Source organism: Phalangium opilio, unplaced genomic scaffold, assembly GCF_054372755.1.
Source record: "Phalangium opilio isolate 3A_F unplaced genomic scaffold, DU_Popi_V2 ptg000079l_1, whole genome shotgun sequence".
NCBI lineage: Eukaryota > Metazoa > Arthropoda > Arachnida > Opiliones > Phalangiidae > Phalangium > Phalangium opilio.
Window position 1 is genome coordinate 10796621 of NW_028324187.1, and position 21240 is coordinate 10817860.

Genomic DNA, 21240 nt, shown 5'->3' on the forward strand with positions numbered 1-21240 from the left:
TCAAATCGACCAAGTGTTACATCGTTTAAAAATTCGGGGCGCTGATTTTTATCCTTTAATAGTCCAGACAAAAAGAAATGCAGAATAACCACCACTATCTTCTTCATGTTTTGACTTAAGAAGATCACAAATCATATCATATAACAGTTCATTCATGGATCCATTACCTTTCATACAGTTAAATATTCTAATTCTACTTCCAGTATCGTCCGTGGTAAAAAGATCGTCATTTATTAATTTTAACGTTTCCACTCACAGATGTTGCTTTACCGTATATCCGTATGCAATCTTGTTAAGCCTTAGCTAGTAGGAGTCCTTTTAAAACTGTTTACAGAACTATTTTTCAGTTGCAAATAGGCACTGGCAATGTGCAATGCCTCTCCTACGCGAGGGGGTAGGAACTGTGAGAGAGAGGAAAGGGGGTTTCTAGGTTTTCATGGCGCGGGGGATCTTCCAAGTGCTTTACTTTCCCCCCTATCTACTTTTGGCAATGGCCATGTGATCATCGATACATCTTCTTCTTCTATATATTCCTGCCCCGATTTTGTTTTTGAAATTAAATGAAAATGTTCCCGAAACTGGTCTTTAAGATACTTCCAGGAAGCTTTGGCATCTTTTTCTGTGGAAAAAATGTAAAATGAAAGTCGTTTAAGATTTTTATTTATCATAATAATCTACTTACTTATCATTTTGGTTTCAATTTCCACTTCATCCCAGGCATTTTCTAACTCATCTCGGTCTCTGTGTTTTTTATCAAATTTATTCCATATAACTTCTTTTCTCCTAATAACCTCTATAAGGTTTTCCTTCTTTTCAAGTTCTTTCAATCGTTTATCCAAAGAGGGTAGAAAGAGGGGGAGTAGAAGCTAGCGGCTTTGGCAAGGCATTTTGGGTGTTCTCGCTTTTCTTTTTTATTTATTTGTTATAATTTCCTCCTAATATCCGGTTCACCCTATTTCAACCAATAAGAAGGCAGAGAAAGATGCGCGCGCACACCGGAAGCTTAGAGGTAAACTTTCAAAGCTAGAACACTCCAGCCAAGCCTTCTACTCCCCCTCTTTCTACCCTCTTTGGTTTATCGGCCTTTAAAGCCTTTTCATTTTGTTTGCGTTCTTTTAAGGAACTCATCTCATTTACATAACAAGTTGGGAAAACCAAAATATTACCTCTCCGAGTCAAGAGGTCTACTACTACAAAGTTATTTACCTAGATATGGAATTATTTACGAAATATTGAAGCAGTATTCCAAGCATAGCAAATATACAGTAAAGCAGACGACATTTTACATCCAATAAGGATAAATTTTGGACACATGGAAATCAGTCAATGGCAAAAAGAACAGGAAATGAAGTCTACGCTTCAGCTGTTTAACCTATATTCTGATAGCTACATTCACAACTGGTTTGCAGTGTAAACACTATCGTCTCGTCTCACCTCGACAATATTCTTAGTTTGCCAACATGAGTGTTAACGCGTTAAATAATACCAGAAGAGAATAAGAGAGAAGGGACACACTTTATATCTCCATAATGCTTTACACTCGTAACAACAGTCTTACTAACCTCAAATCAACTACCCTTCACTGATTGCCTATCTAACTTCTGTCTTAGCTGTGACGTCACATAAGAAGGTGACGTCTCGGTTGACGAATAAAAAGTAGTTTTGTTTACAACTTTACATTGAAGGAGATAAAAATGGCCGAATTTCATGTTGATAAACGAAATCAAGCTGTGCAATTAATTTAGATACACGGGAATTGAGAACATACCAAAATCAGATAATTTGAAAGTAATAAATAGATGAAAATTAATTATTCTGAATTAATATTAAAAAATAAAAATTATTTTCAATAAAATACATACTTGATGTTATAATTACACAAGAACGAAACATCGACAGCCCTAAGCCTTTGGAGAATGAAAATCTAGCAGACAAATAGGCCGCCTGATACCGCGGAGAACTTAAAGAACTATATTTGCAGTAAATTGGTTAAAAGCTGTGTACTTGCGCAAAGTTTTCGCGGTTTTCTTGAGGTTGGTCGGACTCTCGTTACCAAAGCAGGCTCTAATGTCTCCCTTCTCTCTTATTCCCTTCTGATAATACCAAAGCTAAATTGTAGCTAGACGCACTGTTACTCAGTGCGCACGATAAAGAGAATAAAAACTATGTAGCTTAGCCCTACTAGCCTAATTGCCACCATGATCTTTTCTTCAATTAAAAAATCTTAACCTGATTAATTAAGAGTGTATTTAACTTTCGGCTCACTCTGAACCGTTGATGTCTCTTCATTTCAGACACGAAAATCAAAACCCAAAGTTTACTTCACCTCAGGCCTCACTTATTTACTTTTAATTTCATTAAGCCTATTGCGGGTAATACTAGATATACCCGCCAGAGTCTAGATCTTAGCTTTCTTCATGAAATCACTAAACCAAGGAATATTCTATATACAGATGTAGTATAGCTTAAGTAATATATAAACAGCCATTTCAAATAACAATATTAAAAGAAATCTTTGGAATATCAAAATGAAACAGAGCTTTAAAGCTACAAAAGTACAAAACGCATCATAATTACGAAAAATGTTTCCACATATTCACTTTATATTATGGATAAAGGGAATATTATGGTTCTGTAGGATTTCTTTACACATCAAAACAAAACGAACTTCTAACGCAGCGCACTAGTGTAACAACGGACGGACACACACAGGCAAAAACATAGACTGCTTTTTAGCTCTTTCCGTATTAATTTTGAATTGAGAAACAAGATTATCTTAAATATTAAAATAAATATAATTAATATTTAATATTTTCTTCGTTAGTTATTCGCCTTATTGAACGTTACATCGTTTTAAAAAAGAACCATTAAACATTCTTGAAAGACTTGACTAATATTGACGTTTGAAATGAAGCATACTGCGGTTGCTCGCCTTACTCAAATAGGTAGTATATAAGGGTGTCGAACTACAGCTAAAAGCAAGAACAACCGCAATTGCGAAAACCTTTGGTGGACAACCCACCCTAGGGAGGCTAGACGTTTCTCGTAACCCTAGCTGATCGCCGCGAATGTCTTAAACCAAACGATGACTATGGAGTTAGAAGCCAATAAGACAGATTGGTGTCTATGTGGAATAGACGGAAGACCAGTAGATGGTGGTGTTTAGAAGCCAGTATGTACTGACTGGTGTCCAAGTGGGATGGACGAAGACCAGAAGATGGTGGTGATTAGAAGCCAGTATGTACAGACTGGGGTCCAAGTGGGATGGACGAAGACCAGAAGATGGTGGTGATTAGAAGCCAGTATGTACAGACTGGGGTCCAAGTGGGATGGACGAAGACCAGAAGATGGTGGTGATTAGAAGCCAGTATGTACAGACTGGTGTCCAAGTGGAATGGACGAGGACCAGAAGATGATGATGATTAGAAGCCAGTATGTACAGTTTGGTGTCCGTGTGGAATGGACAAAGACCAGAAGATGGTGGTGTGAGAACTCAAGTAGAGGAGCCATTTCCGAACCTGTGAATGCAGTTCGGAAATGGCGAACACGTTTGCTCCGATTTGGAAACTGCGAACGCGGTCACGTGGGTGTAACAACAGACACACACACAAACAAACACACCCACAAACAGACACACACGATCGTTACAGAACCTCTCCGTGACATACGTCACTCGGAGAGGTAAAAACAACAGTTAACTCCGCCGTCGCGAAAGAATCGTCTGCTTGGACTTTTAAAATAGAGTGTCACTATTCTCACCCCCGGGTAGAAATAGGCGGAAGCCTATTCCTACCCTTGGTGAAAATAGCGTAGAGGCTATATCCACCCTACCACGTGACTAAGAATTTAAGTAAGGACCGCGGTAGGGTGAAATTAGCTTGGCTGCTATTTTCACCGCTCGGTGAAGTCATGGACGGTGAATCTAGAGGACCAGCAAAGGCTAGCCTTCCACTGTATAAAATTTTCTTCCCCGCTCTTCGATCAGCTCGATGCGCGTGAACGGAGTCGTTCAAGGTTATTTCTATCACGTGATCCAGGAATTCAAAAATGGCGACCGATTTTGCTGCTCCTACTTGATATAGTGCGGTCTCGTTAGTAAACTTCCAATTAAATATAAATATATATTTAATTTATTAATAACACGCTTTGGATAGTTTTTGGCGTTAAATACTAACCTTAAAATGCCGAAAAACAAACGGTGTATGTATTCGTTGTGTCTTAATAACTCTGATCCCGCTAAGCCTCGGGTAACATATCCCAACTTTATTCCCTTTCCCCGGCCCAGAAAAGATCTTGACAAATGTAAACAGTGGATTTTGGCCTGCGGGCGTTTTGATAACCAATTAGACATTGAAAAAATTGCCAAAAAATCTTATTATATATGTGAGGAACATTTTATTGGGGGGAAGGGACCAACGCCGGAAAACCCAAACCCTGTACAGTTTCAAGAAACTTCGGAAACCTTGAAGTTAATGGTAAGTTTGAGTTTCTCATTTTTATTTGTGAAAAGAAATTAAGTCACAATTTTTAATTGGCATGCAGAATCAGTCATGGCCATCGTTAAATGAAGAACATTGTCAATCATTGAATACAAAAAGTGTTGAATGTACTTCATCTGAGTGCTTGGAAGTTAAGGACGGAGTTAAATCTAAGGAAATTATGGAATATGACAATGTTATCTGCATATCTGAGGAAGATATTTCTATCTCCAAAGAGGGACAAATTAGCAGCTCTGCCAGTTTGAATGGCACATTTAGTGACAAGTATTACAGTGAAAATCATGCTGATCAAGAAAGTGTTCTAAATTCAACTATGATTATAAATAGCTCTAATGTATGTAAATCCTTCGATTTTTACTGATAACAGTCTTTACAGGGAAAACTTTATTTACTTTTCAGGTTAACTCTGTGCATTTTGAAAGTAGTTTTCATGACAATGTTATGGAATTTCGTAAACAAGTCAGTTCTCAGACTCTCGCTGGAAAATGTATTCCTAAAAATTGGGTCTTGGTTACTGTTGATGGTGGCATTGCTTTAACAATTCAAAACATAGAGAAGGGACTAATAACTAAATCGTATGTTTTAAAAGATTGTGAGGCCAGTGGCATTCTAAAAATTAACGGGAAAATTATACCTGAAAACCATCCTTTAGTAAAATCGTTGCCTGAAATTACTAGTGTAGACGCCCTATTTAAACTCCTCGATGCTGTGAATTCATTTCCACTATGTACTGGTATTATTCAAGAGGAACTTCAGAAGCACTTTGCTACTAAGGAAAAAACTGCGGGCTACATAAACAAATTTGACGAGGCTGTTCATTCAATAGCATGTAATATAGTTTTGAGTCAGCATAAGAAACAAAACAAAATTAACTTGGAAACTAAAGATTTATGTGAGCCATGCACAAAATACCGCAGAGTTTTGATAAATAGCATTATTCGTCAGAGGAAATCCAATTCGACCAAACATGGCGAAAGAAGAAATTGTTACTTACCACGAGACAAGTTAATAAAAAAGTTAAAAACTAAATCTCAAAGAGTTATAGACCATAGGAAAAGAATCAAGAAAATCAAAAGTAAGATTAAGAAGGATAGCAAACTGTGTGGCCAATATTTCCACGACAAAGACAGCAAATTCATCGCAGATAAGTTAGAAGAGCAAAAGAAAAGTTTGCCTAAAAATTCCTTTAAGAGATTATTTGTGGAACAGCAATTAGCGATTATGAGAACAAAAACAAAAAGGCAGCGTAGGTGGCACCCTAAAATCATCAAGTGGGCTATTCATCTGCACAAAAAATCCTCCTCCGCTTACAATGCTATGCTTACGAGTGGAATTTTTGAATTGCCATCCAAACGAACCTTGTACAATCACAGTTCACATGTTGGACTTAACTCGGGATTCAGAGAAGAAAGTTTAATTCAGGCAACGGAAATGTTTAACAAAGCTTGTCCTGAAGAGCATCAAAAATTCGTTTCAGTTATTTTAGATGAAATGAAGATCAAGGACGACATCATTTATCGAGCTAGTACAGGCGAGCTAGTTGGCTTTAGTAATTTGGACGACACTGGGAATGAAATTTTAAAAATAAGAAATCAAGGTGATGATTTACCAGAAGTAGCAACGCACGTCTTACAAGTAATGATTAGAAGCATTACTGGTAATTTTAAGTATCCGCTTGCATATTTCCCTTGCAAGGACATGAACTCGGATAGCCTTCATCGAATCATTTCAGAAGCAATATCAAAATTAGAATTTAATGGCATCAAAGTGTTAAGCGTTATTGGTGATGGAGCAAGCACAAACCGTAAAATGTTTCAAAACTTCGTTCAGGATGGTTTTCGGTGGAAAAATATATATGCCTGCGATGAAGATCGGTATATATATTTTATATGTGATCCCCCTCATCTTTTGAAGACAGCTAGAAATGGAGTTAGCAATAGCAACTTTCATACCAAAACAAAACATCTAATCAAGAACGGGCAACCAATTTTGTGGACGCATCTTTTAAATTTATACGATTTAGATTACCAAAGAACTGTTAAACTTGTGCCGAAACTAACAAGGGACCATTTATTTTTGGATTCACACTCCAGAATGAGAGTTGGCCTTGCAGCCCAAGTTTTCAGCGAAGCAGTGGCAAATGCGCTAGAATTTGAGTTTGGAGATGTGTGCCGTGAAACTGTGAAACTAATTAGATTAATGAACAAATTTTTTGACTGTATGAATTCAAGAAATTTCAAAGAAGGAATTTTGAAGCGTAATCCCAACTTGGCCCCCTTTTCTAATGAAAATGATGAAAGATTAAAGGTAGGTTAATGGTTTTTTCACACAAGTTAGATAGACAAAAACAGAATCTTCTCTTATTTAGTGGCTGGAAGGACCCTTCTTACAGTATTTTGAAGAGTGGCAAATGGAAGTTGACAGATTGCCTAAAACCGTTAAAGCAGCTGATAGGAACAAGATGTCTCTAAGTAGAGAAACTGTTCTGGGTTTACAGATGACAGGTAATATAATTATGTTTATGGGTAAAAACTATATTAATAATAACAATAAATCTTCACGTGAAATTTTCAGCCAAATCAATTCCTGCTATAATTCGATTTCTACTAAGAAAAAACGCTAGGTTTGTGCTAACAAACCGTTTAAATCAAGATTGTTTAGAACAAGAATTTGGCAAACAGAGAGGTTCATGTGGAGGCAATAACAATCCTGATATTTTACATTATGCGCAAAACATTGACCGATTCAAAGATTTGGATGAAATTATTAAAGCTCCTCAAACTGGAAACACTTTTATCGAAAATTAATGGAAAGGCTTAATTTTTTTGGCATTTTTTTTTTAAATTTAGTAACTCATTAATGTGTTTTATCACAAGCAGTTGAAAAATAAAATTTTTACAAAATCATTTTTCTTGAAATTTGTTTCAAAATTTATTAACGCATTAATGCGCTATATCACAAGTTGAAAAATAAAAATATCACAAAATTGTTTTTCTAAACTAAAAAAATATCACAACCATTACGGTCCTGGACTATACCCTTTACTTTAAGGGGTAGCGTAAAATCTTTCCTAATCACAGTTAGATTTTTATCTTTGGCGTTTCCTGAAGCTTTCTTGTTTTCCTTGCACTGTTTCAACCCTTTCCGCAAACTTGCCTGCGATCTTAAATTTTCATTCTTCTTCCCAAAATATTTGGCTCGTAAATATAGTTGCAATCCATTGCCCCTCAATTTTAGATAACTTTCAGTCAGTTTCCTTAGAACGAAATCTTCTTTCCCATTAGGAACTTCAGAACACTGTAATAAAGTCTTCCAACTATCCTTCACAGTGTCATTTTTAATAACAGCATCTCTTGCCTCCTCCCTTCGTCTTGGATTATTATCTGCGAGGGTCTTTCCATCGTAAAATTTGTTTATTATTTTGTCAATTGTTTGGAAAAAAATAAACGTGCCCTTTTTGACATAGAGCAGGCCCCCTCTATCATTCAACATAACCCAGCTAGTAATTTCCAAGTTAGGTAACTCCTCGGATAGATACTGTTTAATGTCATTTCCTGCACCTTTAATAGCAAGGCTATCTCTAAGATTAAAATCCCGCGCTATCGCTTTGCTTTTGCAAATAGAATTAACTGTCGAGCCAGCAACAAAGTACAATATCTGAAGCTTTCTGAGAACTTCTTTAGTGTCAAACTTGACAGGAACATTTATGCTTTTAAGACTGTCGGATTCCTTTTGAAATTCCACTTCTACTCTTTCTACATGTATTTCTAACAAATTTAAAAGGTGTCTAAGTAGCTCTGCAGCACAGTATTTTCTTAAGTGATAGTCAACGCAAGCAAAAATCTGCAGTAATTTATAGAAAAAAATATTAATTTTTGAATAAGAACAATTAGCTTAAACACCTCACAGGAGGGGCAAATGAAGATAAATATGACATTGCATCCTCTAGTATCTTCTCATTTGACTGTAGTAGTTGAGCATCTGTCCAAAATCCTTTAGCTTCTCGTAATGTTAAATCACTTAAAGCTTCAAAACCTCTATCCCAAGGAGGGATTTTCTTGTCTCTAACCGCACAACTAAAATCTTCTAGTACTAATCTTAGTTCAATCACCGTTCGTGGTTCATTATATTTTCGTAATAGAGACAACTTCCCCACGCTCGTCACCAAATAGTCTTGGAACTCTTTTTGTGAAATTCCTAGGTATTATAACATTATCAATTATATACCTAAAGTTTGGAACAAAATGTTTAATAAAGCATTACTTGACTTAGGGGTTCCCTTTACTCTTTTCTTGGGAGGAGATTTTTGCACTGCTATGTTTTCCCGAACAAGAACATATGGTTTTTTGAATTTCAAGCTAAGCTCGTTATTAGTCCACAATACTGCAGAATGTTCGTCAGGTTGAGGAAGATTTAAAACTAAATCTATATTTTCATTTATTTCCAGCTCCTCTAGCTTGTTTTCTGGCCTTTAAATATAATTATATGCTTAAATTTCAAGTTTCAATTAAAACAAGATTAAAAACAATCTGAATGTCTGCCTGAGTTGGGGGAGTTCTTGTATAAAATATGAACCAAGGCTTAATGAAATGGAGATAATAACTAACAGATCTAGGCTATTATGTTATTTAAAACTAATGTATTTAGTTTAGCACTTTGTAAAATTGCAAGCCATTAATGTTAATTACCTTTTAGAATATAGGTGATCCTCATGTGGAACGTTTCTTGGTCTTTTCTTATCGCCCTCGAACCTAAGCGACCTAAACACACGCGCCATTTTGATTTTCTTAAATGGCCTTGAAGGACTCCCTCTAGTTTGATCGGTATACGGGGTTGGAAAACGAGGGGGTTTGCTGGTCCTCTAGATTCACCGTCCATGATTCACCGTCCATGGTTTACCGTTCTAGCTACCTCTCTCGTCTAGCTCTTTTCACTGACGTCATACGTGGGCGCCAAAGAATACGCGAGCTGTCTTATATGAGATATAAAGTTTGTATGTCCGGAAAAAGGAGAACGACAGTAAAAGCCGCTATATACGTGTAAACACGAAGGTCTTTTTCCATTCAAAATTGCTATATTTAATAATGTTCACCGGTATTTAGGATAATTATAATGTATCCATAATAGACCTACATTTAAAATGAAAAGACTAAGTATTTTGTAACAAATTTTATTTCAAGTAGTAACTTTTTTCATTTCCATTTTATCATAGTCAGCTTTGGTTTGTTTTGAAAGGTGATGGCAATAATTCATTCTTATAATAGTTCGTAGATTTGTAAAACCTTACATTAAATTAAAAGTTCATGACGTAAATAATATTTACCTTTCAGAAAGAATTAGTCTGAAAGCCACTAAAGGCGAAGCGCAACGCGCCGTTACCGCCTAAGATTTGAATTTATAACGGATAATCGGCCTCGCCCTAAACCGTTGAAAGATAGAGAGACGTTTTCTCTCTGGACGCAGCTGCCGCAGATACTTGTTTCTCGCCCACGTAAGACGTCATAGTAAGGGAAAAAATTACTAGAGCCCCCCTACTGCAAAAAGGAGAATCTCCCGCTTACCACCCCTGAAGGATGCTCCGACCTAATAATGCGAAGCGGTATACAGACCTTGGAGTCCGGCCAGTAACTTAAAGGGGATAGTTTCGAGGGAACGAAATTCAAATGCAAGGCGCGTTCCATCAACAAAAAACATTGAATTCGTTTTACGCAATTATAATATTAAAATTTTATACAATTAAGTAATATTTAAGAAAACTAAGCACTACTTTCAAAGTCTAAACTTTAAAAATTCGACGATACGAGAAGGCGAAGTAACGGGCAACGAGAGGTAAACATTTTTTTAAGGCCGTTGCTATTTGTGCCCGGGTTGCGGGCAGAAATAGCATAAAGGGTGCTAAATTCGCCCGGGTTCCGGGCAGAAATAGCAGCCGACTAATGCGAGGCTAAAAGTGCCCGGGTCCCGGGCAGAAATAGCCGGCCCACAGTGGGCCGTCTATATCTGCCCGGGTTCCTTACTGATGCAAACCCGGGCACAAATAGCGGGCCCACAGTGGGCCGTCTATTTGTTCCCGGGTTCTCGATTTTTGAGAAACCCGGGCAGAAATAGCGAGTCCACAATGGACCGTCTATTTTTGCCCGGGTTCCCCGTTGCGGTAAACCCGGGCAAAAATAGCTGATGATTGCTTAATGGCTAGTTTTGCCCGGGTATTTTGCTCATTATCAACCCGGGCAGAAATAGCGAGTCCACAATGGACCGTCTATTTTTGCCCGGGTTCCCCGTTGCGGCAAACCCGGGCAAAAATAGCCGATGATTGCTTAATGGCTAGTTTTGCCCGGGTATTTTGCTCATTATCAACCCGGGCAGAAATAGCGAGTCCACAAGGGACCGTCTATTTTTGCCCGGGCTCCCCGTTGCGGTAAACCCGGGCAAAAATAGCCGATGATTGCTTAATGGCTAGTTTTGCCCGGGTATTTTGCTCATTATCAACCCGGGCAGAAATAGCGAGTCCACAATGGGCCGTCTATTTTTGCCCGGGTTTAAATAATGTGACGAACACCCAGGAAGAATCGTTACGTTGTTTTTATAATGTGAAAAATACCATGAGAAGAACTGGTAGGAAACGTGTTTTTAGCGGACGTATCCATCGTGTTCGGTTGTTATGATGTCCTGACGGCTATAAACGCCGGGTTCCTTTGTTGGTAGTGTATAGCGATAACATACATACCTATACCATAGAAAATAAAATATAGAGAAATTGAAACTGAAGAGGCCTACGTCCGGAAATGGACCTAGCCCGCCTCTTCAGTTTCAATTTCTCTATATTTTATTTTCTATGGTATAGGTATGTATGTTATCGCTATACACTACCAACAAAGGAACCCGGCGTTTATAGCCGTCAGGACATCATAACAACCGAACACGATGGATACGTCCGCTAAAAACACGTTTCCTACCAGTTCTTCTCATGGTATTTTTCACATTATAAAAACAACGTAACGATTCTTCCTGGGTATTCGTCACATTATTTAAACCCGGGCAAAAATAGACAGCCCATTGTGGACTCGCTATTTCTGCCCGGGTTGATAATGAGCAAAATACCCGGGCAAAACTAGCCATTAAGCAATCATCGGCTATTTTTGCCCGGGTTTGCCGCAACGGAGAACCCGGGCAAAAATAGACGGTCCATTGTGGACTCGCTATTTCTGCCCGGGTTGATAATGAGCAAAATACCCGGGCAAAACTAGCCATTAAGCAATCATCGGCTATTTTTGCCCGGGTTTACCGCAACGGGGAACCCGGGCAAAAATAGACGGTCCATTGTGGACTCGCTATTTCTGCCCGGGTTGATAATGAGCAAAATACCCGGGCAAAACTAGCCATTAAGCAATCATCGGCTATTTTTGCCCGGGTTTACCGCAACGGGGAACCCGGGCAAAAATAGACGGTCCATTGTGGACTCGCTATTTCTGCCCGGGTTGATAATGAGCAAAATACCCGGGCAAAACTAGCCATTAAGCAATCATCGGCTATTTTTGCCCGGGTTTGCCGCAACGGAGAACCCGGGCAAAAATAGACGGTCCATTGTGGACTCGCTATTTCTGCCCGGGTTGATAATGAGCAAAATACCCGGGCAAAACTAGCCATTAAGCAATCATCGGCTATTTTTGCCCGGGTTTACCGCAACGGGGAACCCGGGCAAAAATAGACGGTCCATTGTGGACTCGCTATTTCTGCCCGGGTTTCTCAAAAATCGAGAACCCGGGCACAAATAGACGGCCCACTGTGGGCCCGCTATTTGTGCCCGGGTTTGCATCAGTAAGGAACCCGGGCAGATATAGACGGCCCACTGTGGGCCGGCTATTTCTGCCCGGGACCCGGGCACTTTTAGCCTCGCATTAGTCGGCTGCTATTTCTGCCCGGAACCCGGGCGAATTTAGCACCCTTTATGCTATTTCTGCCCGCAACCCGGGCACAAATAGACACTCCGTTTTTTTAAATGGCAAAATTAACGGTAAGCCAAGGCTTAGAGCAATTTCACGGGTTTTACCGCCTTAAAAAAAGTGCCAAGTTTAGAAATAGATTGTGGGACAATAAAAAGGTGGAAAATTATGAAATCGGGCTTATATTAAAGCTTGAAACCTACTTTATATTATATTTAAAATCCATCCATGAGCAAATCCTCAAAATATATGAAAATGACAACGAAAAAGGACCCACTCTCAAATTTTTTCACCTTAAAAAAATGGCGGCCACAAACGGGGTGAAAAAGGGGAAAAGAGCTATTAAAGCAGTCTTATCTCACTATCGATAGGCCATTTCAACCAAAAGGCATTAAGAATAAACAATCGGATTATTATGAGGCAACTATACGTAAAAAAAGGCCAATATTGGTTGCGCTGATATTTGCTAATAAAACAGTGTATCCATGCCAAAATATCGCAGATTGGGGTAGTTTTTGAAATTTAAAATTAAACATACTTAAAATTAATTTTTCTCAAAAACCTTAAAAATGGTCCTAGAAAAAGGTTTAAAGTTTAATTTAAGACCGTTCCCAAAACTAACCAACGTATAGTTTTCCTAAATCACGAATAACCGATTTGTTTTTTTCGAAAAATTTCCCATGTTATTTCTATGGGAAAAATTCCTGTTTTTCATCAAAAGGTGTGATTAATTTTATGGAAATGAAAACCACCCTTAGCAACTTTATTTTTTATAAAATAAACTAATTTATGGATCTCTTTGAAATTTTAACCACATATTAAGGGCCGGAATTGTAGTTCTGTGGAATTTTTTCGAATGAATTAATACAATACAAAAAAAACTACATCCAAACAAAAAACCCTCCTTATACATTAAAAGCAGTATGAAGTCTTATCTAAGAGAGCGACCGCTCTCTCAGAATATGAAAAAAATTCATTAAAATTGCTGGAATACGAATAATGGTTCTTAAGCCTTAGTTTAAATTTAAATAATTGTAACAATAGAGGGTATCATCCTAAATTAAATTGGACTATTAAGACCAGGGGAGGAGCTTGTATCACATCCCTCTATTGACGTCATCCTGGTCTAAGCGTCGCGAGTTTACTTATGTACATCTCAAAGTGTCATCATTACACAGTTGAGATGGAGATATTTCAAATGTCGTTCTATTTTGAACATCAGCTGATTGAATATTCGGTAATTGCAAATTTGAAAATCCCCATTCCCGATAATGCCTTAAAACCAAACCCTGATTACAAGAACAGGTCGTCTAAGAAAACGCTATTGTTAGCAACGTTCCGTTGATGTTATTACAGCAGCAGAAATACAAAGGCTTAGCAAAATAAGAAGTGACCGTACCCTAAGGTCAAGGGTGAAAGTTTCTATTTTCCTTCTCATTTGAAAGTCGGAAAACATTCCCTCAAAATAAAAAAAATATCGACCATGCGTAAAAGAAACAAAAAGTTTTATTTTATTCCAAGTTAGAAATAGATTAACTTCTAAAATTTGGAGAAAATGCGGCGAAAGTCAAGGGGGATTCTGGTGAAATATAGCTTTGGTTAACTTTACTTCTGCTAGAAAAAAAGATGGAAGGAGTTTTGCGAACAGAGTGAACTGAGTGACTTATCGTATAGCTCGCGGACTCAAGAAATAAATAAAACAAGTTGGGAAAACCAAAATATTACCTCTCCGAGTCAACAGGTCTACTACTACAAACTTATTTACCTAGATATGGAATTATTTCTCTTTTTTGAAGTAAAAATTTACGAAATATAGAAGCAGTATTCCAAGCATAGCGAATATACAGTAAAGCAGACGACATTTTACATCCAATAAGGATAAATCTTTGACACATGGAAATCAGTCAATTACCGTATATTCTGATAGCTACATTCACTGGTTTGCAGTGTAAACACTATCGCCTCGTCTCACCTCAACAATATTCTTAGTTTGCCAACATGAATGTTAACGTTAAATAACACCAAAGCTAAATTGTAGCTAGACGCACTAATAGTCAATGCGCACCATAAAGAGAATAAAAAGTCTGTACCGTTTACCATTAGCCCTTTTACTATTCTAATTGCCACCATGATCTTTTCTTCTATTATGAAATCTTAACCTGATTATTTAAAAGTGTATTTTACTTTCGGCTCACTCTGAACCGATGATGTCTCTTCATTTCAGACAGGAAAATCAAAGCCCAAAGTTTACTTCACCTCAGGCCCCAATTATTTACTCTTTGTTTCACTAAGCCTATTGCGGATAATACTTGATAAGTTGATATACCCGCAAAATAAGAAGTGACCGTACCCTAAGGTCAAGGGTGAAAGTTTCTATTTTCCTTCTCATTTGAAAGTCGGAAAACATTCCCTCAAAATAAAAAAATATCGACCATGCGTAACAGAAACAAAAAGTTTTATTTTATTCCAAGTTAGAAATAGATTAACTTCTAAAATTTGGAGAAAATGCGGCGAAAGTCAAGGGGGATTCTGGTGAAATATAGCTTTGGTTAACTTTACTTCTGCTAGAAAAAAAGATGGAAGGAGTTTTGTGAACAAAGTGAACTGAGTGACTTATCGTATAGCTCGCGGACTCAAGAAATAAATAAAAAAACTTTCCAAATACGACTTTGTCGAACAGGGAATTGGAAACTTCTGTAAATTTCTTTTACTCGCTCACATCCTTATTGAATTTCTTAAATATTTTCATGAATAATGATTCAATAACCTATACAGTAAGTACTTAAGTATTTGACGATGATTTAAAGTTGAATATTCTTTAAGAAAATTGTATAAATTCCTGATAACAGTTCTAAAAATATTTTTCTTGAAATTCCCTTATAACGTTTAATTCTGTTGAATAGATAAAGTCAAAAACGGATTTATGTAAGAAGAACGTTGAACGTAGCAAATTCACTACCCATCCTCGCATACCTTATTGAGAAACTTCGTCTGCTTATATTTTGACTCCACCCACTAATTCTGACTGACATTTCCAGGTCCATCGTTTCTTTTAAATTTTAAAAATGTGGTCCTAAAGGATTTCCCTTATTCTTTTTTCCCTCACCAAAAACTTTTTAAAACTTTCTTATATATTGACTTTATCAAAAACGGATTAATGTACTAAGAACGTGGGATCGTAGCTTTAGCCTCTAGTACCATCCTCGCATACTTTATTGAGAAACTTCGTCTGCTTATATTTTGACTCCACCCACAAATTCTGTATATAGCGACTTCCAGAGATCGAAAATGTTATTCTTATCTCTATTTTCGTGGTTAAATATTTTTTTCCGAAATTGCGCCAGTGGTAAAAAAACAAAGTGGACAACAATGCGACATAACTCCCGATTTAGTGGAATTAAGTTTTAAAGTTAAGAATTTAAATGATTGATGTTGAAGAAAAACTATAGATACTTAAAAAAAGAAACATCAATTATTTATATTCTGGTCTCCCGCGATGCTCATTAGTCACTCTTTAGGGCAACGACAAACATCTGGAGCTTACTTTTAATTTGAAAGAGAAAACTAGGCCTAGCTCTCGCGCTTAATTCCGAAAACGGAATTGCGGCATTCTTTTTCTTCAAAACCAACCGAGTCAAGATCAAAGAATATTTCGGAATTTTTATTTATCAATGGGCTGGTCGAATACAATAGGTTTTTGTAAAAGGACTTCAAGGAAAACATTAGATCCAGAATTTGTTCATTTTTACCAAGTAATATTGGTTGTGGTAAAAACAATTCCATGCCAGCAAAAGTGCATAGATATAAAAACACAAAGTAGCAATTCCCTGCCTTTGGCTGTAGACGACGTGTTAACTGAAAAGCAAATTACCCTCCTCTCATCCCCTTTTCACGAATTAACCAATAAGGGAAGAGTTTCTTGACGTCATAGGTTTATAGGAAGTAGTACATGATGCTGATGACCCAAACGTTAATTTTTGGTACTAGTCTTTGCTAGAATCTGCTATTTTTTCAGCCAATTCACGGCTTGTTCCCTGTGCCACCGTATGGAAGGTAAGCATACGCAAAGAGGGTTAGACACTATTCTGGGATAAAGGAGGGTCTTCTCCTATTACACGGCGCCAGAAAGTGTCAACGAAGAGTACTTTTTGTTTTTGTTCTATATACTTTTGATGCCCTCCATTGTTTGTCCCAACAAGCCCCCCCCCCCCGAAAAAAAGGAAAAAAAAATTCATTAAAGTTAAGAAAATTGATGTTATTTTTTGACATATTTGGTTTTAGTTAGTTTTTCACCGAATTGTTTGAGGTTATTTAAATGTAAATTCACCTTTTCAAATTTTTTTTTTTACTGAAACAACAAGGACCGCATTTACCGTTGCCTTTTATGGTTGCTCAACTGCATTTATTTTCTTTTTCAGTTTTACTAGAAATATATATGGACATTTTCACAATCCCTAAAAAAACATATTTTCTAAGAACAGACTTCTTTTCCGAGACTTTTCGAGAGAAAGTTCTTGACTTTTGCGCGTTTTTATACGATTATTAGGCCTAAAAAATGTTTGGCCTAATCTATTGTATAAAGTCAACTTGAAGAAAACAGTGACGCTATCCTATTTTAGAGTTGAATTCCAACTTTTTTCAAAACCTTTATTTGCTCTTTAAATCCCCAAATAAGTCTTATACTAGCCTATATTCCCAGGCAGTTATACTGTAGATAATTTAACGTTTAAACTTTATACGAAGTATATTTAAAGTTAAATGTATTGAACAGTAAAACAATATCGGCTTCTTTTTGTTCTATCTCAGGGTCGAGGAGCCGTAAGAAGCCAACAATTTTCCGGTGACTCCACCCCTTCACCGGTTCATCATACTGAACAAATTGATCTGACGTTATACGACACCAAAACTTCCAATCCTGAGGTATGATTCCTAGGCTTAGTTATAAGATATCTCTTTGATACGAGAGAAGACAGACAGACAACCAACAACCCCGATGGTTTCCAATATAACCTTTTTCTTTCAACCAAAAACACAAATATACGAGAACCGTGCGATGCGGTCATCTTTCTACCAACCCATTTATTTACTCTTGGAACAAACTATCTTCCTTTCGGGCGGGTTACTAGTTAGTATATTCCATTTCCAGTGTGTACGGGCGGCTATTTCCGCGGAAGTTACTGTACGTGATCCAAATCGGAAGTGGTGTTCGTGATAACGTGACTACTAAACCGTTTATACCGACGTTGCGTTACGTATCTCGAAAGCTCGATTTGTGATGGGTGTGTGTGTGTACGTCTTCAAGTCCGGTCAAAACTTTGTGATATTCACTGGTTCGATTATTTACTCGAACTAAATTCGACAGACGAGGACAAATTTGTACATTTTTGCTAGTGATTACGACGGGTAAAGGGCTTCAAAATTGAAATGATTTACGCCCAAATTGGATGCGACAAAAGTTACTCGGTGGTTTTGGATTTTATATCGTCACGGAGTCGAATAACTTGAAAGTTATTGAGTGGTTTTTGGTTTTTTTAATCGTCAAAAAAATGTCTTGTTTTTATTGTGATGAAGTAATTTGGTATTAATTACATCAAACCGAGGCTTTTTCAACATGAAACGACGAGTTATGTCTTAAAAGGACTAAAGTTAATTGATAAAAAAAAATATTCGAGTTTCTATATCGGTATAACACCCCCTTCCCCACTACTCAAGAAAAAAAAAGAAAATGTGAAATATTTATATATAAGTATTCTTGTGACGCTATTTCATTGAATTCTTCAAACGTTTCGCTTCTACTTAGTCCACGCCACGGTCGTGATATGGTTATAGCTACGTCGTATAATTGTCCAAGATAGTTTCTCTAATATAAATATTAATTTCGTTTAAATTTTTCCAAAATTCTTCAATAGAATTTCCGCTAGCTGTTTATATTTTTAAGGTGATTTTTAATAACCAGCGATGCTAGTACCGTATAAGGTCTAAATGTATATTTCATGTATACCTAATTCAAATAAACATGACATGAAAATTCAACTTGGTTCCGAAAAAGTCCGTATTTCAGATCGTTCCATTTGATCATCGATGTTCAAAGGTGAAAGAAAAGGTTTGATTTTAAGGCTTGTCGTTTCGTGGTGTAGTTTCTAGATATTGTTTACGCGTATGCTTCCCTTATGAGCACTTTTTCGATGTTCCAATGCATTGTAGAAAGTTATCCGTGTTCCCAATTTTCATTGCTCATAATTCAAAGCTTTAATTTGTGGTCTTTGATGTGGTTTCATTTATTTTATTTGAAAACTTTGTAATAGTTTAAAAAAGCTTCTATATGAAAAACACGAAATTTTTACTGTAGCACCAATGTATTGCAGCCAAGGATTTTTACAGGGGCTCGTAGGAAAAGCTTTGAGTTGTTTTCCCCTGTAGTTCGGCTTCCTCAATGAAGAGTTAAGTCTTTGAAGTTAGGAACTACATTTTCTGGTTTTCGTTTGTTTTGATTATACGTCTTATATTTGGACCCAATCATTATAACTTTTGAGTCGACACTCTATACCGTATTTAAAATTTCATTTTCAAAACCCATTAATATTCCTCAAGCTCTCCAGAGTGCACAGTGTGGGAGAGATCATACAAGACACAACTTATTTTCTCCGAAACATTGCGACTATTTACTTCCGATGGAGGAATTCTGTATACTTAACATTCCAATAGGCCTACAAATTAGAAATAACTTGAGTTAATTATCAATTATCATCTTAATAATTACGAGAAATACAAATTGGAAAATAAAGGAACAACGCATCGTTTCAAAGTTTATGGGATGGACAATGCGTTACGACTTAGGGGCGTGGTCTATGTCAAGGTGATATTCCATCAAATATAGCTCTACTGGGCATGCGTGAATTTCGTGGCATTATCAGTGCATTTTAAATTATAGCATCGGCATTTCCCTTAATTGTATCTATCCGCCGAGTCATTTCATTGCCCAATCACCACTGCAAATTATTATAAATGAAGTAGTATATACCGATCTGTTGTGTCCGTTATTAAGCAATTGGTGATTGACTCCCAGCGAGAAACCAGCGGCTGGTATAGCCACGCTAGTATAGAAAGTTTGAGTTCTGTTTCGGCTGCTCCTTTGACCAGGGCGATGTCGATTGCACGATAGCATCCGTTTGAAAGCTCGTCGAAACTTGATCGACATAGCGTTGTACAGAATCGGGTTGATGGCGCTTGCAGAACATCAAATACCACAGTTCCATGTAGCGCTCTTCCGCTAACGAGTTGTGGACTACGAGCAAACGATAGGGCAACCAGAAAATGGCAAAAACAGCCACGACAACCACCAACATTTTCACAACCTGGAAAATATCAAATTGAAAGAAAATCGTATCAAGCGACAATATTTTGAACTTTTGTTTAATTTAAAACTGAAAAGTGAAAAATAATGAATAGTTAAGCCTAAATTCAGAAACTAAAAAAAAATAACTCGTCAAGCCTAAATTAAGAAACTGAAAAATAATAACTCGTTAAGCCTAAATTCAGAAACTGAAAAATAATAACTCGTTAAGCCCAAATTCCCAACTTTACAACTTATTCATTAAGCCTAAACTCCAAAATTGACAATATATTCATTAAACCTTAATTCCCAACTTGACAACATATTCATTAAGCCTAAATTCCCAACTTGACAACATATTCATTAAACCTAATTATAATGCCAAACTTTGAATAGACAAAAAATAAGTCAATTTCGAAAACTTACTAATTAAGCCTAATTACAAACTTCGAAGACTCGGGTAGACTAAGCCTACTTCAAATATTCGTATATTTCTCAAAAAACACAGCAGTCTTAGTCATAAAACCAAGGTAACCTTTAAGGTAGGTAGCCCATTAATTATTATTATTTAAATCCCAAATTTATCTCGGAAAGCCAGGGGAATTATAGGAGCATTTTGCCACGTTTCAAAATACTTCTAGGGTTATAGTTAGGCCTAATATTCACTGTCAGACACCTTCCAGCTATTCCTAAACAAAGTAACAGAAATAATGGGATGTTAATATTTCCAGTCGTTAAGCACGTCTGTGGGATTTTCAGAGTTTGTCTTTTGGAATGAAATTTCAATTAGACGAGGAAAATACTTAAGGCTCTGTTTAATTTCTTTTTTTTTCCCCCGCTTCACCCTAAGGACGTTTCTGGGGTTGTCGTATATTACCCCATTACAGTATGTAAAAACTAAGGCTTAGCTGGAAAAGAAATATTCAGCCCCATTTAATTTTGAAGACAACTAAAAATAAATGGTTGGGGAAGGTTCAGCAATTTCAAACTTTAGTCTAGGCCCTAATTCTCCAAGGTTTAGTTTTTAAGCCTGAAAATAAATGTGTCACATAAAGTTTTCGAAACCAACATTTAGGCTTAGAGTTGTAATTAAATGGATGAAGAAATTCTAACATTTTTTTCGCAGACAATCATAAATTATATATGAAAAAATTCATTAAAATTGCTGGAATACGAATAATGGTTCTTAAGCCTTAGTTTAAATTTAAATAATTGTAACAATAGAGGGTATCATCCTAAATTAAATTGGACTATTAAGACCAGGGGAGGAGCTTGTATCACATCCCTCTATTGACGTCATCCTGGTCTAAGCGTCGCGAGTTTACTTATGTACATCTCAAAGTGTCATCATTACACAGTTGAGATGGAGATATTTCAAATGTCGTTCTATTTTGAACATCAGCTGATTGAATATTCGGTAATTGCAAATTTGAAAATCCCCATTCCCGATAATGCCTTAAAACCA

General features: G+C 36.9%; 1 protein-coding gene across 1 annotated transcript; it reads right to left on the reverse strand.

Moving 5' to 3' along the window:
- Nucleotides 1-7405: 7405 nt before the first annotated feature.
- LOC149654925 (uncharacterized) lies at nucleotides 7406-9564 on the reverse strand. Its single transcript, XM_089846646.1, has 4 exons — nucleotides 9188-9564; nucleotides 8763-8968; nucleotides 8407-8696; nucleotides 7406-8342 (listed from the first exon to the last, which is right to left on the reverse strand). Exons 1-4 carry the CDS (start codon nucleotides 9274-9276, stop codon nucleotides 7494-7496), a joined length of 1434 nt encoding a protein of 477 aa, XP_089702772.1. The 5' UTR covers nucleotides 9277-9564; the 3' UTR covers nucleotides 7406-7493.
- Between the last annotated feature and the right edge of the window lie 11676 nt (nucleotides 9565-21240).